The 13,831-nt window shown below is 39.2% G+C and overlaps 1 protein-coding gene across 1 annotated transcript in view; it reads right to left on the bottom strand.

Moving 5' to 3' along the window:
• Window positions 1–13,831, bottom strand: part of Gab2 (GRB2 associated binding protein 2) — a 181,995-nt gene that overhangs the window by 10,017 nt on the left and 158,147 nt on the right. The window contains exon 3 of the mRNA XM_021199118.2: window positions 13,050–13,290. Coding sequence (XP_021054777.1) covers window positions 13,050–13,290 — 241 coding nt within the window. The remainder of the gene's footprint in view (window positions 1–13,049; window positions 13,291–13,831) is intronic.

Below are 13,831 nucleotides of genomic sequence, written 5' to 3'. Positions count from 1 at the left end.
GCTAGCATAAAACCAGATACACTGAATCTAATAGAAGAGGAAGTGGGAAAGAGCCTTGAACTCATGGGCACGGAGTAGGGGTGGGGCATTTCCTAAACAGAACTCCAATGGCTCAGGCTTTAAGATCAAGAATTGATAGATGGGACCTCATGAAACTGAAAAGCTTCTGTAAGGCAAAGGACATAGTCAATAAGACAAATAGGCAACCTACAGATTGAAAAAAATAATCTTCACTAACCCCACATTACCGTTTGGCTAGCATCCAAAATATATAAAGAACTCAAGAGGCTAAATTCCAAAAAACCCAAACAACCCAATCAAAAAATGGGGTATAGAAGTATACAGAGAATTCATAACAGAGAAATCTCGAATGGCCAAGAAGCACTTAAACAAAAGTTCAAAGTCAGCCAGGTGCGGTGGCTCAGCCTTTAATCCCAGCACTTGGGAGGCAGAGGCAGGCGGATTTCTGAGTTCAAGGCCAGCCTGGTCTACAAAGTGAGTTTCAGGACAGCAGGGCTATACAGAGAAACCCTGTCTCAAAAAACCAAAAAAAAAAAAAAAAAAAAAAAAAAAAAAAAAAAAAAAAAAAGCTCAAAGTCCTTAGTGATCAGGGAAATACAAATCAAAACGACCCTGAGATTCCAGCTTCACCAGTCAGAATGGCTAAGACCAAAACCTCAGGTGATAGTACAAGTTGGCAAGAATGAGGAGAAAGAGGAATAGTCCTCTATTGCTGGAGGGATTGCAAACTGGTACTTTGGAAATCAATCTGGAGGTTCCTCAGAAAACTGGAAATAGATCTACTTGAAAACCTAGCTATACCACTCCTGGGCATATACCCAAAAGATGCTCCACCATGTCTCAAAGGGCATATGCTCCACTATGCTCATAGCAGCCTTATTTGTGATAGCCAGAAGCTAGAAACAACCCAGATGTCCCATAATAGAAGAATGGATACAGAAAATGTGGTTGATTTACATAATAGGCTACTACTCAGCTATTAAGAACAAGGACATCATGAGTTTTGCAGGCAAATGGATAGATCTAGGAAATATCCTGACACAGACCCCAAAGAACATGCATGGTATGTACTCACTGATAAGTGGATATTAGCCAAAAAGTACAGAAGACTCAGGATACAATCCAGAGATTTCAAGAAGGTTAACAAGCTGAAAGGCCCAAGTGAGGATGCTTCAATCCCACTTGGGAGGGAGAAGAAAGCATAGAGTAGAGAGAGGGAGGGAAGTGGGTGGGAGAGGGGAGGGGGAGATGCAGGGGAAAAGGGAAACATAAGCAGGTATTGGGGCAGCGGGGGGGGGGGACCAGAAGTGAAGCCCTCAGGTCCAGCAGAATGAATGGAAATATACAACTTTGAGAGGTGGGAGGTGGGGGAACCCTCTAGAATGTACCAGAGGCCTGGGAGGTGAGAGACTCTCAGAACTCAAAGGAAGGAACCTTATATGAAATGCCCAACAGTGTGGAGAGGAAACTTGTAGAATCCACCTTCAGTAGAAAGACAGGGCATCAAGTGGAGGGATGGGGTTGCCATTCCACAGTCAAAAAACTCTGACCCAGAATTGTTCCTGTCTAAAAGAACTTCAGGGACAAAAATGGAGAAGAGACTGAAGGAAAGGAGGTACAGTGCCAGGCCCATCTTTGAGACCCTTTTCAAGGGGAGGCTCTAAGTCCTGACACTATTACTGATGCTATGATGTACTTACAGACAGAAGCCTAGCATGGCTGCCCTCTGAGAGGCCCAACAAGCCGAATGGGACAGAAGCAGATACTTATACTCAACCAATGGTCTGAAGTTGGGGGACCCCTGTGGTTGAATTAGGGAAAGGCTGGAAGAAGTTGAGGAGGAGGGCAACTCCACAGGAAGACCAACAGTCTCAACAACCTGGACCCCTAAGGTCTCTCAGACACTGAACCACCAACCAGGCAGCATACACCAGCTGATACGAGGCCCCCAACACATATACAATAGAGGACTGCCTGGTCTGGCCTCAATGAGAGAAAACACACCTAACTCTTGAGGCCTCAGGGAATGGCAGGGTGTGAGATGTGTGGGATTGGGGACATCTTTTTGGAAATGGGTTGAGGTGAGGAATGGGATGAGGAACTGTCAGAGGGCAGAACTGGAAGGGGATAATGACTGGACTATAAAAAAAAAGATTAAAGATAAAAAAAGAGATGGTCTTTGGGGTTGGAGATCTAGCTCAGTTCATAGAGTGCTGGCCTCCCACACAGCCTGCACTCTTGCTTTAGCAGACAGAGGCTGGAGGATTGGGATTTCAAGCTAATCCTTGGTTGCATAGGAAGTTCAAAGCCAGCCTGGGATATGTGAGATCTTGCTGATGCGGGAGGGATGGTGGTGTTGGAGCAAGAAGGAAGAAATAGAAGTGGGGGATCAATTTATCTTTGTATCTGTAACACTCTGGCTACAATTTTGAGCACACCATTTCTATGTAATGAGAGAACAATGCTGTGCTTGTAAAGTTAATTGAAATGCAAGATTTTGTATGATGACTGGTTAATCAAAGCAACTCGGTGAAGGAGTCAAGGATGTCTTGGAAAAGATCTCGGGAACTCACCAATATGCTGACTTTACCTTTTACCTGTCATTTTCCTCTAGACTACTGTTGCTGGGCCAATGATAATGGAATCTTATCACTTGAAATTTACCCCTTCAGATTTCAACAGAATGATGGCTTCTTTGGGTATGTGACCTGCCTCAATATATCACCTTTAACAGGTTTAACAACATCTTTGAAACAGAAAATAGACACCAGCTAGAATCTGTAGTGTTGTCCAAAAGACTAGTGGTCAAAAAAGTCTGGTGCAACTAATTTGTGTGCAAAGACAAAAGAGTTCTATCTTAACAAAACAGTTCAAAACTATTTCTTTGGCAATAGATGCTGTACTGAACAGTTACTTATTTTAGCTCAGTAGAAGAACTGGATTTGAAAACTTGCCATTTCAGCAGAAATATATATTACTTAGAAGTTGAAGGAAGAATAGAAGCTATTACTATAGTAAAGAGTGATAAATAATGCATATTTTTATTTCTAGGAAATTCCAAACTTACTATAGCTTTATGCCAGCACCTACAAATTAAAAGAGGGAGAGGGCATAGATACAAAGCTGACATTACTAATTTTAGTAATTTATTTATTATTCTTTTTGCATAGCTCTGACTCAAAAGTACTTTAAGGATATGAATAAGATGATCATGTGAGACAGTAATGTAAAAGTGCTTTTCAAGCTGCAAGCATCATCCCTTTCTTCTGGAGCAGCTAGTGTGTCATACCATGCTAGTATGTAGCAGATTATGGCAGGATCTAAGTCTGTCCACACCCTGACCATGCTCTACACATCTGGAGATCAAACAGAACTGATATTTTTCTCTTGGAGACAGGGTTTTGTTATGCAGCTGAAGCTGGCCTTGAACTTTTTATCTTTATGCCTCAGTCTTCTAAATCCTGGAATCATAGCCTATAAATCAATGCTTGGTGGTACTGAGGCAATGATTTGCATTTCTTAAATGATTGTACATCTGTTTGTGTACTTATTAGTCTTTCCCATCTTAATTATTTATAAATGAACTATATCTGTTCAAATATTTTGCTCATTAGAAAAAAATGGATTGTCTTAGGTATGTCACATGCCTATACCTCTAGCATTAGGAGGCTGAGGCAGAAGGATCCCAAGTTAAAGGATAGCTTAGGTTACAAGATGAGACCTCGCTCAAACAAACAAACAAACAAACAAACAAAAAGGTGTTTGTTTGCTTACTATGTTGTAAAGTTGTTTTTTTCCTTTGACACAGGGTCTTTCTAAGTAGCCCTAGCTATCCTGGAACTCTCAATATAGATCACACTGGCTTTTCTTTGTATTTGTTTTAAATTTAATGATCCATGTATTCCAATTTGTGTTGTCCATTTACTTCTGAGTGTGGGGACAACTGGCCTATGCTTCCTTCCAGATCCTAGTTGTTCTGTGGGGAATGGGTTCACGATTTCCTCCCACTCAGTGCTAGAATGTTGATTGGCTTGATCTTGTACAGGTTTTGTGCAGGCAACCTGCACTGCTGTATGTTCAGAAGCCATGCCCAGAACATATTGTTTTGCTCTGGTTCTTCTGACCCCTAACTCTTACCTTCTTCTGAGATGGTTCCAGAGCCTTGTTTGTTCTTTTTGGACAGGGCTTCTTTAAGTAGCCCAGGCTGGCCCAGGACTTGCCATGTAGATCCACCTGACCTGAAATGTGTAGTGATCCTCTGGCAAGCGCTGAGATTATAGGTCTATATGACTATACCCAGACCATTTTTTTTTATCATTTATTTGTTGAAGAGGAAAATTTATTTATTTATCTATCTATCTATTTATTTATTGTTTGTTGTTTGTTTGTTTGTTTGTTTGGCTTTTCAAGACAGCGGTTTCTGTGAAGAGGAAAAATTTATTTATTTATTGTTTGGTTTTTCTAGACAGGCTTTTCTGTGTAGCCCTGGCTGTTCTGGCCTTACTTTATAGACCAGGCTAGCCTTGAACTCAAAGAGATCTTCCTGCTGCTGCCTTCTAAGTGCTGGGATTAAAGGTGTGAGCCCCAAAGCTTGGCCAAAAGTTTTAATTTTGACAAAGGCTACTTTATTGTTTTTTCCCTTTTGTACTTTTTCTCTTCTGTTTTTTTTTATTTAATACAAAAATCTTTTTTTTTCAATGCCAATGTCAGAGATGTTTTCTTATTGAACTTTCAGAGAATGGAAACAGCAGTAAGTTTCCATTGAAACTTAAGCAGTAAGTTTAAATTGACTCTTGAGTGGTGTTATGTGAAGTAAGAGTTTATGGTATTTAAAAAATCATTTCTATATGCTATTCTAGCATCATTTCCTTTCTCCACTGGCACCTGTGTCAAAAACCATACACCCAGCTGATGACAGTTGGACTTGAAAGTTTCATTTAGTATCTTTATCATTGGAGCTTCTTCTTGGCTAGTGAGAAATTGGCACAATATTTCTTGTGATGTTGGGCATCTCAAAAGAAGCCACATAATCAGCATAGTAAACAGCCAATACTCTACAGTACACTGTGCTGCAAAGTTATAATATTTGGTAAGTTAGGTATATAAAATGCATTTGTCTTACAGTGAATTCAACTTATATTCAACTGTGTGTGCATGCACATATTAGTGTATTTTCCTGGACTCACACTTCAGTGAGTGACTGACTGTACTATCTCTTTACCAATGCAGTATCCTATAGGTTACCAGTGTTTGGCAGGAAGTCTTGAAACCAGGTAGTTTAAATGCTTCATTGTTGTCCTTTTAGAAGATTAACATGGAGTGTTTAAATTGTTTTCATTTTTACACACATTTTTAGAACCAATCTAACAATATCTATGTAAAAGCTTGTTGGAAGTTTTATTGTAGTGAACCTATAGATCATTCTGAAGAACTGTCATTTTACTAATATTTGAGTTTCTAATTCATAACTATAGTATGTTTCTTTTCTTATTTAGGCCTCTCATTTCTCTCACTAATGTCTTCACAATTCAGAACACAAGAAACAAGAAAAAGTAAGGCTATCATGTTCCTCCAAATCACAACTCTTTAATTACCAAGACCAAAAGAGTCAAGTGGGTAAAATGCCAGATGAAGAATACAAACATTTTCCTGTAAAAATAGTCAGTAACTTCAAAATAACACAAATAAGCAAACACATGAAGTAAGGAAATCAGTTCAAGCTCTAGAGACTTAGCAGGAAATACAGACTGGAGCAGGAAGGGTAAATGAATATATAGAGACAGTAACAAGCATCAGCAAGAAACTTTACCACGAAAAAGAGAGAGAAATCAAAGATGGAGGACATGATCAAAGAAACACAACACCCAGAATTAATATAGGATAAACAAATACACAAATGAGTAAAATCCAAGAATTCTGAGATGTGATCAAGAGACCAAGTCAAAGACTCCATGGGGAAGCTAAAGAAAAACTAAGGTATAGAAAACCTATTTAATGAAATTATAGCTCAAAAATTTGCAAATTTATAGAAAGAAATATACATCTAAGCATGAGACCCTTAAAGTCCTAAATAGATCTTTGCAGAGAAGAAATTCCCCTAGTGCATCATAGTTATGATGCAAAAAAAAAAAAAAAAACAAACAAAAAAACCCCAAAAAACACTATTAATAGCTGTATAAGAAAGCACCAACTTGGAAAAGCAAACACATAACAGAAACCCTAACAGTCAGGAAAGCATAGAATGATGAATTTCAAGCCTTGAAAGTGAGTAACTGTCAATCAAAATTGCTATATCCAGAGCAGTTTAGTCTTAAAATCCACAGAGAAATCAAGGTATTTCAAGACAGCCACATACTAAAGCAATTCTTGATCACGGAGCCAGTACTAGAAAAGATAAATGAAAGGGTCTTAAACACAGAGGGAGAAGAAAGATAATCTCAGTTAGTGAGACCATAGGAAAGAACAAAGTTCCTGAGAAGAATAGAAGAACAATGACAAGGTAGGAAAGAACCATGTCTCACTCAATAAATGGGAAAAAGAAAAGAACAAGCAATAATCCAGTCAACTGATCAGAAAAACAAGGAACAAAATTGCAGAACCCCTTTTAATAATAGTGCAAATGGCCTTAATTTCACAATTAAAAGATACAACTAGATGACTAGATTAAAACAACATCCAAGGCAGGGAAATGGCTCAGTGGGTAAAGTTCTTGCTGCACAAACATAAGAAGTTGAGTTTGGATCCCCAGATCCTATAAGAAGTGGGCCATAGTGACATGAATCTATAATCCCAACTGTTCTACAGTAAGACAGATGATGTAGAAAGAGAAGGCCCAGAAGCTCATGGACTAGCCCATGTAGTAACCGCAGTGGTAAGGAACAAGAGATCCTATGCCAAATAAAATGGAAGGAGAAATCTACATCTTAAGTTGTCCTGTGGCCAACACATACACACCAAAACATGCATATGCCTTCAACACACCAAAACATGCATATGCCTTCATTGATATGTGAGCACGCGCGCGCGCACACACACACACACACACACACACACACACACACACACACACACACACACAGAGAGAGAGAGAGAGAGAGAGAGAAAACAAGATACAACTTTGTATTGTCTCCAAGAAACACAACTTACTGACAAAGACAGAACTGAGTAAAAGGATTCTGTTACAAAGTAAAGGAAGCTGAAGACAAGCTAGCTTGGCTATTCTGATACATGAGTAAATAGAATACAAGCTTAAAATAATCAGAAGACATGAAGGTAACTATGTGCTAACAAAGGGAACAGGCTATCACAAAGATAATTGTAAATACACAGGCACTGACTTGCTGGGGTACTCAGTGTCATAAAACAAATACTACTGGACCTAAAAGGACACAAAAGACCTGACATTAATAGATGAGAGATCCAATTCCCAATTCTAATCAATGGATAGATTATTCAGACTAAAAATCAACAAAGAAACTTCAGACATAGTTTGTATCACATATTAAATGTACATAACATAGTTAGAGAATATTCCATATAAGGACTTCAGAATACACATTCTGTTTAGCAGCCATGGGGCTTTCTCTAAAATAGATCACTTTTTAATCTATAAAGCAAATCTTAACAACACAAAAGAATCAAAATTTCTTGTGTCTTTTCATATAAAGGTGGAATAAAACTAGAAATCAACAGCAGAAGAAAATACAAAAATTATTAAAACTCATAAAGATTCAATAATATACTTGTAAATGACCAGTGAGTTGTTGAAAAAAAAATCAGGGAGGAAATTTAAAAGTTCCTAGAATCAAATGAAAATGAAAACATAACAGAGTATTAAGGTTACAGCAAAACCAGTTCTAAGATGGAAGCTTATAGCTATGAGTGTATCACTAGAGAATTTAAAAGGACTCAAATAAATAATCTAGCATTGCACCTCATGGTCCTAAAAATATGAACCTTCCAAACTCAAAAGCAGTAGCCATAAAGAGATAATAAAGATTACAGGAATTACCAAAAGAGCAATACAAAGAATTAATGAAACAAAAGTTGGTTCTTTGAAAACAAAACAAAAGATTGACAAACCTTTAGCCATATCAGCCAAAAGAAACAGAGAATTTCCAATTTAATAAAATCAGAGGTTTCTTGAAAGGAGACATTTAAATAAAACACTCAGGGAATCCAGAGGTTCATCACGGACAGTTTGAAAATCTATATTCTAGAAGGCAGAAGCAGGTAGATAGATTCTAGAGTTTGGGGCCAATCTGGTCTACATAGTAAATACCATGCCATCCCAGGCTACAGGGTGAGAACCTGTCTCAAAACAACAACAACGACAACTGACAATAACTAACTCATATTCCAACAGTGCCCTGATAGGAACTGGAAGCAGGAAAGATACAACCTAAGGAAGACTGCAAAACCTGCACCCCTACCTTCCCAGCTTTGAACACTACTTCGAAACAACATGCAACACAAGCTATACCAGCAAAAAGATTCTTTTAAACCACAGATTTACAGGAGGGCCTCATTGGTTCTCTAGACATTATCCTGAGCTGGATTCTCTTTACAGATGATCCATAGAAAATCCAACTTATATGAATAGTAATTCAAAACTTCAAATCAGGTATTATTTTGGGTGTGTATATGATCTAAACCAACCTCAGGGTAAAGGAATCTAAGACAAAGAAACTTCATTTTATAGACTAGAATGCAGACAGAAGTGCACCCTAAGCAGAACTGAAATGTAGCTTACGGAAACATAGTTCCTTCTAAATAATAAAGCAGAACATTCACACACACAATAAGATAAAACATAAATACATAAATGTAACCAAGGAAGTGAAAGACTTTTATGATAAAAGCTTTAATGGAAAATGAAGTTGAAGACAATACCTGAAGATGGGAAGACATCACATACTCATGGATTAGCAGAATTAATGAAACAAAAATGGCTATATCTACAGATTTAATGCAATTCCCATCAAAATCAAAATGGTATTCTTCACAAACCTAGAAAAAGCAATTCTAAAATTCATATGGAAACCATACTCCAACACCCACACACATATCTACATACCTCCAAAACAATCTTAATCAAGAATAATCCCCTGCTTAATTCTTGAATTTAGAGTAATTGTTTGAGTTTTCTCCAAATCAGCATAATTGTTGGCTATGAGTGTGTCATAAGTAGCTTTTCCTATACTATACTATCAAATAAGCCTCCTGTTCTTATTCAGCCTTCTATCATGAAAGTTTTTTAAATTTTATCCAATACTCTTCTATCGTAACATGATTTTTACCTTTCATTTTGCTGATGAAATCATTTTGATCACAGTGACTGATCTCTTTGTAAAAATGTATTACACTCATTCATTTACTTATTTGGTGTGGCTTGGGCACAGGTATGCCACAGTGGTGTGGCAAGTCTGAGGACACTTTGCAGGAGGTATTTCTCCTTTCTACTCTGTGGAGTCCAGGGTAAACTTGTCAGGTTTGGCAGTAAGTACCTTTGCCTGCTGAGCTACATTGCTGTCACTTAAAAGAAAGCTTCGGGAGAGAGGTGTGTGTGATGGTGAATTATCTTTTTTTTTTTTTGTGAGTGGAAGTCTATGAAAATGTTAATATTTTATAAATTCTTCTACTTAAAGGTAATCTGTGATAAGCTGCATTGGGTAGTATGTGGTATTTATCAGAAAGGCAGGCTCTCAGGACCCAGTCTAGGCATACTAATCCAGAGAGATCATTTCAATAAGATTTAGAGGTATTTCAAAATGCTAAGAGTAAGTACTGAAGTCTTCACTGAATCATGAGTTTGTGATCTCTCATTCTGGGCTCCCAAGCAATCATATGTGTGCCCTAGAAGAGGACATATTCTCCAGACAACTGAATGTCTGAGTACTAGGTGTTTTCTATTTTATGACTATTAGTGAGCTTCTGCATTAGCTATTCTCATACTGCAGATGAGGGAACTGAAGGTGAATGTGGTTAAATAGGTGGTCTAAGATCTCAAGGAAGCAGCAGAGCCTGAGTTTGAGCTGAGTATGGCTGATTTTTGAAGCTTGTAATATTCTTTTTAGTATAACACCCTGTCTATCTCTCACCTGTGATTCAGAGAAGCAAGTGATAGTTACAGGTCCATTACTCACTGATTCAGTGGCCTGGGCTACTTCACTCTATCTTTATAGCCTTCATCTTTAAGTTGGTAGAGGACAAAGTAGTGTTGGGAGCCTCTCTTGTGTGGTGGTAACTCAGAACAGCAACTTAGTGTCATGGTGTAGAGAAGATTACAGAACTGAGACAATCAGAGGCTAGCCCTAACCCTGGTATATATTAATTGTATACCTCTGTTTTATCACAATAAGGCAGAGGTAACTCAGCCACATTAGCTGACTCTCAGTGTGTTTTACTGGTTCAAGTGACACCAAGAAAACATTTCCACATATAAGAAGAATTATATTAATACTTTTGTTTGAATGCATGTGTCTTATTGCTGTTCTTTTTTCTGTGAAGAGACACCATGACCAAGGCAACTTTTATAAAAGAAACAATTTAATTGGGGGCTTGCTTCCAGTTTTAGAGGGTTAGTCTGTGATCACTATAGCAGGAAGCAAATAGGCACGGTGCTGGAACAGAATCTAAAGCTTTATATACTGATCCACAAGCAGCAGGGAGGCAGGGAGAGGGGGAGGGAGGAGAGGAGGGAGGGAGAAGAAAGAAGAAGAAGAAAGAGGAGAAGAAAGAGGAGAAGAAAGAGGAGAAGGAAGAAGAGAGGAGAGAATAGGAGAGAGACTGGACCTAGCATGGGCTTTTGAAAACTCAAAGCCACCCCCCCCACCAGGGCCTAGGCCACACCTCCTAATGTTTTCCAAACAGTTCCACTAACTGGGAACCAAACATTTAAACATATGAGCCTATCATTCAAACCACCACTGTATGTGTGTGTGTGTGTGTGTGTGTGTGTGTGTGTGTGTGTGTGTGTACATGCATGTATAGAGGTCAGAGAAGAACTCTTGGAAGTTGGTTTTCCCTTGCCACCTTGTGGGGTCTGGGGATTGAGGTCAGGCTATTAGACCTGTGTCTGAGTGACTCCACCCACTGAAGCATCTCGCTGGCCTTTTGCCTTAGTTTTAAAAACAGGAATTATACATTACTAACAATTTAGAAACATAATTTGTAATCTGGCTATGGTATCAATTGAAAACTTATTCTGGCAAAACTGTGTGTTTGTTTCTCCTAACAATGAGAATAAAGCTAATAAACATAGGTATAGGTTTTGCACCTAAAATGTTCTCTAGAATATCCTAATAGATACAATTTCTATCTCTGTTGTCTACTCATAGCCATATGACATACAAGAGTAATGGGCACTTGAAACAAGTTGTGATGGTTAATCTTGATTGTCAACTTGACTACATCTAGAATCACCATGGCAATATACTTTTTTTATGGTGTTGATGAGGGTGTTTCTAGAAAGGTTAAACTGAAAAGATCCACTCTGTGTATAAGGGGAACCATTTCATGGAGTGGGGTCCTGGAGTGATTTAAAAGGAGAAAGCAGGCTAAGCACTGGTATTTATCTCTGTATCCTTGTTTGTATGCAATAAAACTAGCAGCCATGAGCCCCTGTCTTTTTTGCTCTGATACTGTAATCCCTTTTAAACTGTGTGTCAGAATAGATCTCTCTTCCTGTAAGTTGCTTCTTATCAGGTAGGAGAAAAGTAATTAATACACTGATATAACAGTGTGATTGAATTTAATATTTTTAACATTTAGTTAATGGAAGGCTACATGGTCATATTTAAGGTCACATGCATACACACATACATATGAATAGTAGTTGAGGAATAGCGTAACACTAGAGCTGAGATACAAGGAGTCTCTCAGCAGTGTTAAGGGTTTCTGGCTGAACTTTTTTTTTTTTTAATTTTCTTTATTTACATTTCAAATGTTATCCCCTTTCCTAGTTTCCCCTCCGAAAACCCCCTATCCCTTCCCCCCTCCCCCTGCTCACCAACTCACCTACTTCCTGCCCTAGCATTCCCCTATACTGGGGCATAGAACCTTCACAGGACCAAGGGCCTCTCCTCCCATTGATGACCGACTAGGCCATCCTCTGCTACATATGCAGCTAGAGCCATGAGTCCCACCATGTGTTTTTCTTTGGTTGGTAGTTTCGTCCCAGGGAGCTCTGGAGATACTGGTTAGTTCATATTGTTGTCTGCTTGTGGACGTTGTACATCGTGGTGCGCACTAGGCTCCGCACCACGATGTACAACGTCCACAAGCAGAGAAAACTAAATAACCCTATTTAAAAATGGAGTACAAAGCTAAACAAAGAATTCTCAACTGAGGAATACCGAATGGTTGAGAAGCACCTAAAAAAAAAAAGTTCAATATCCTTAGTCATCAGGGAAATGCAAATCAAAACAACCCTGAGATTCTACCTTATACCAGTCAGAATGGCTAAGATAAAAAACTCAGGTGACAGCAGATGCTGGCGAGGATGTGGAGGAAGAGGAACACTCCTCCATTGCTGGTAGGATTGCAAGCTGGTACAACCATTCTGGAAATCAGTTTGGTAGTTCCTCAGAAAATTAGACTACCTGAGGACCCAGCTATACCACTCCTGGGCATATACCCAGAAGATGCTCCAACATGGAATAAGCACACATGCTCCATTATGTTCTAGCTGAACTCTTAAAACCAGCAAGAAATTAACTGTTATGCTGTAGTTCTGAAACTTACCCTCATGCTTCTTAACCCCAAATCAAACAAATATTTTATAACATGATTGCTGATAATGAAATAATAATTTCTCTGGAATTCAATGATGATTTTGTCGTAACACAGATCAAAACAAAAATTATGAAGGTTATATAAACAATAAAATGTCTTGTTATCTTTGTGTTTCTTTGCCTAAAAAAGTAAGCATTTTTGCTCCCTTGACATTAAAACTGAAATTCAGGGAGTAGAAAGTCATAGGCCCCGAGTAGTCACTTTCCCACATGGTGGCCATGGCAGTCTCCTACCTTGCATTTTCTGTCCTTCTGCTTATGCACTGGTGCAAGTAGAGATACTCCTGAGGTGCACTGGTGGACAAGGTAGGCTGCATGTGGCTTGACACAGGGGGCTCAAACGTGAATAAAGTGGGCTGGCTAGAGTGTGAAGGAGCTGAGGACTTCCGTTCTCGGAGCAGGTGCTGACTGGAGCTGAACTCAGCTGGAGAAGAGCGGGGACCATGACTGGCTGAAGAAAGGTTCCTCAGGGAGTCTGTGAAAAGAAGAAAGGGCTTTGTGAGTGAAATAAAGTAGGGAAAGTGTCCTTGTCCTAAAGACAGTTGTCAGAGAGAGAGAAAAAAAAGTATTTGGATAAGAGACAGTAATATGGCTGCCACATTCTCTCCCTCAGACACTCATTACCACTGTCTTCCCAGGGAGGCAGGTTGGGCATTGTGGCCATCTTGGCTGAATGGGAGATGAGTTATACTTCTGAAAAGCTTAGGAATAGTCTGAAGGCCAGGTTATCACAACCTAGACCTGATGTGCTCTACCCCAGGGGGTTTGCCTATCCAATCCCAGAGTGACCCTTAGAGTGACAAGACTAGACTCTGGATGGGTGAGCACCATGCTTCCTTCCTGTAGGTAGCTCCTGTTGGGAGCAGAGAAGATTGGAGTGAATGTATACTGTTGACATGCCGATGGCCTTGTCAAGGACCTCAGTGACTCTGACCCACGAGCCTTCCTCTGGTGAGGTTCAGAGGCATGGCAGACCTTCCTCTGGTCTAGGTAACAGCACTTATGAATAAGTGAGC

Source organism: Mus pahari, chromosome 1 (genome assembly GCF_900095145.1).
Source record: "Mus pahari chromosome 1, PAHARI_EIJ_v1.1, whole genome shotgun sequence".
Classification (NCBI taxonomy): Eukaryota; Metazoa; Chordata; class Mammalia; order Rodentia; family Muridae; genus Mus; species Mus pahari.
Note: the sequence above shows the minus strand (reverse complement) of the source record. Positions and strands in the feature narration are given on the sequence as shown.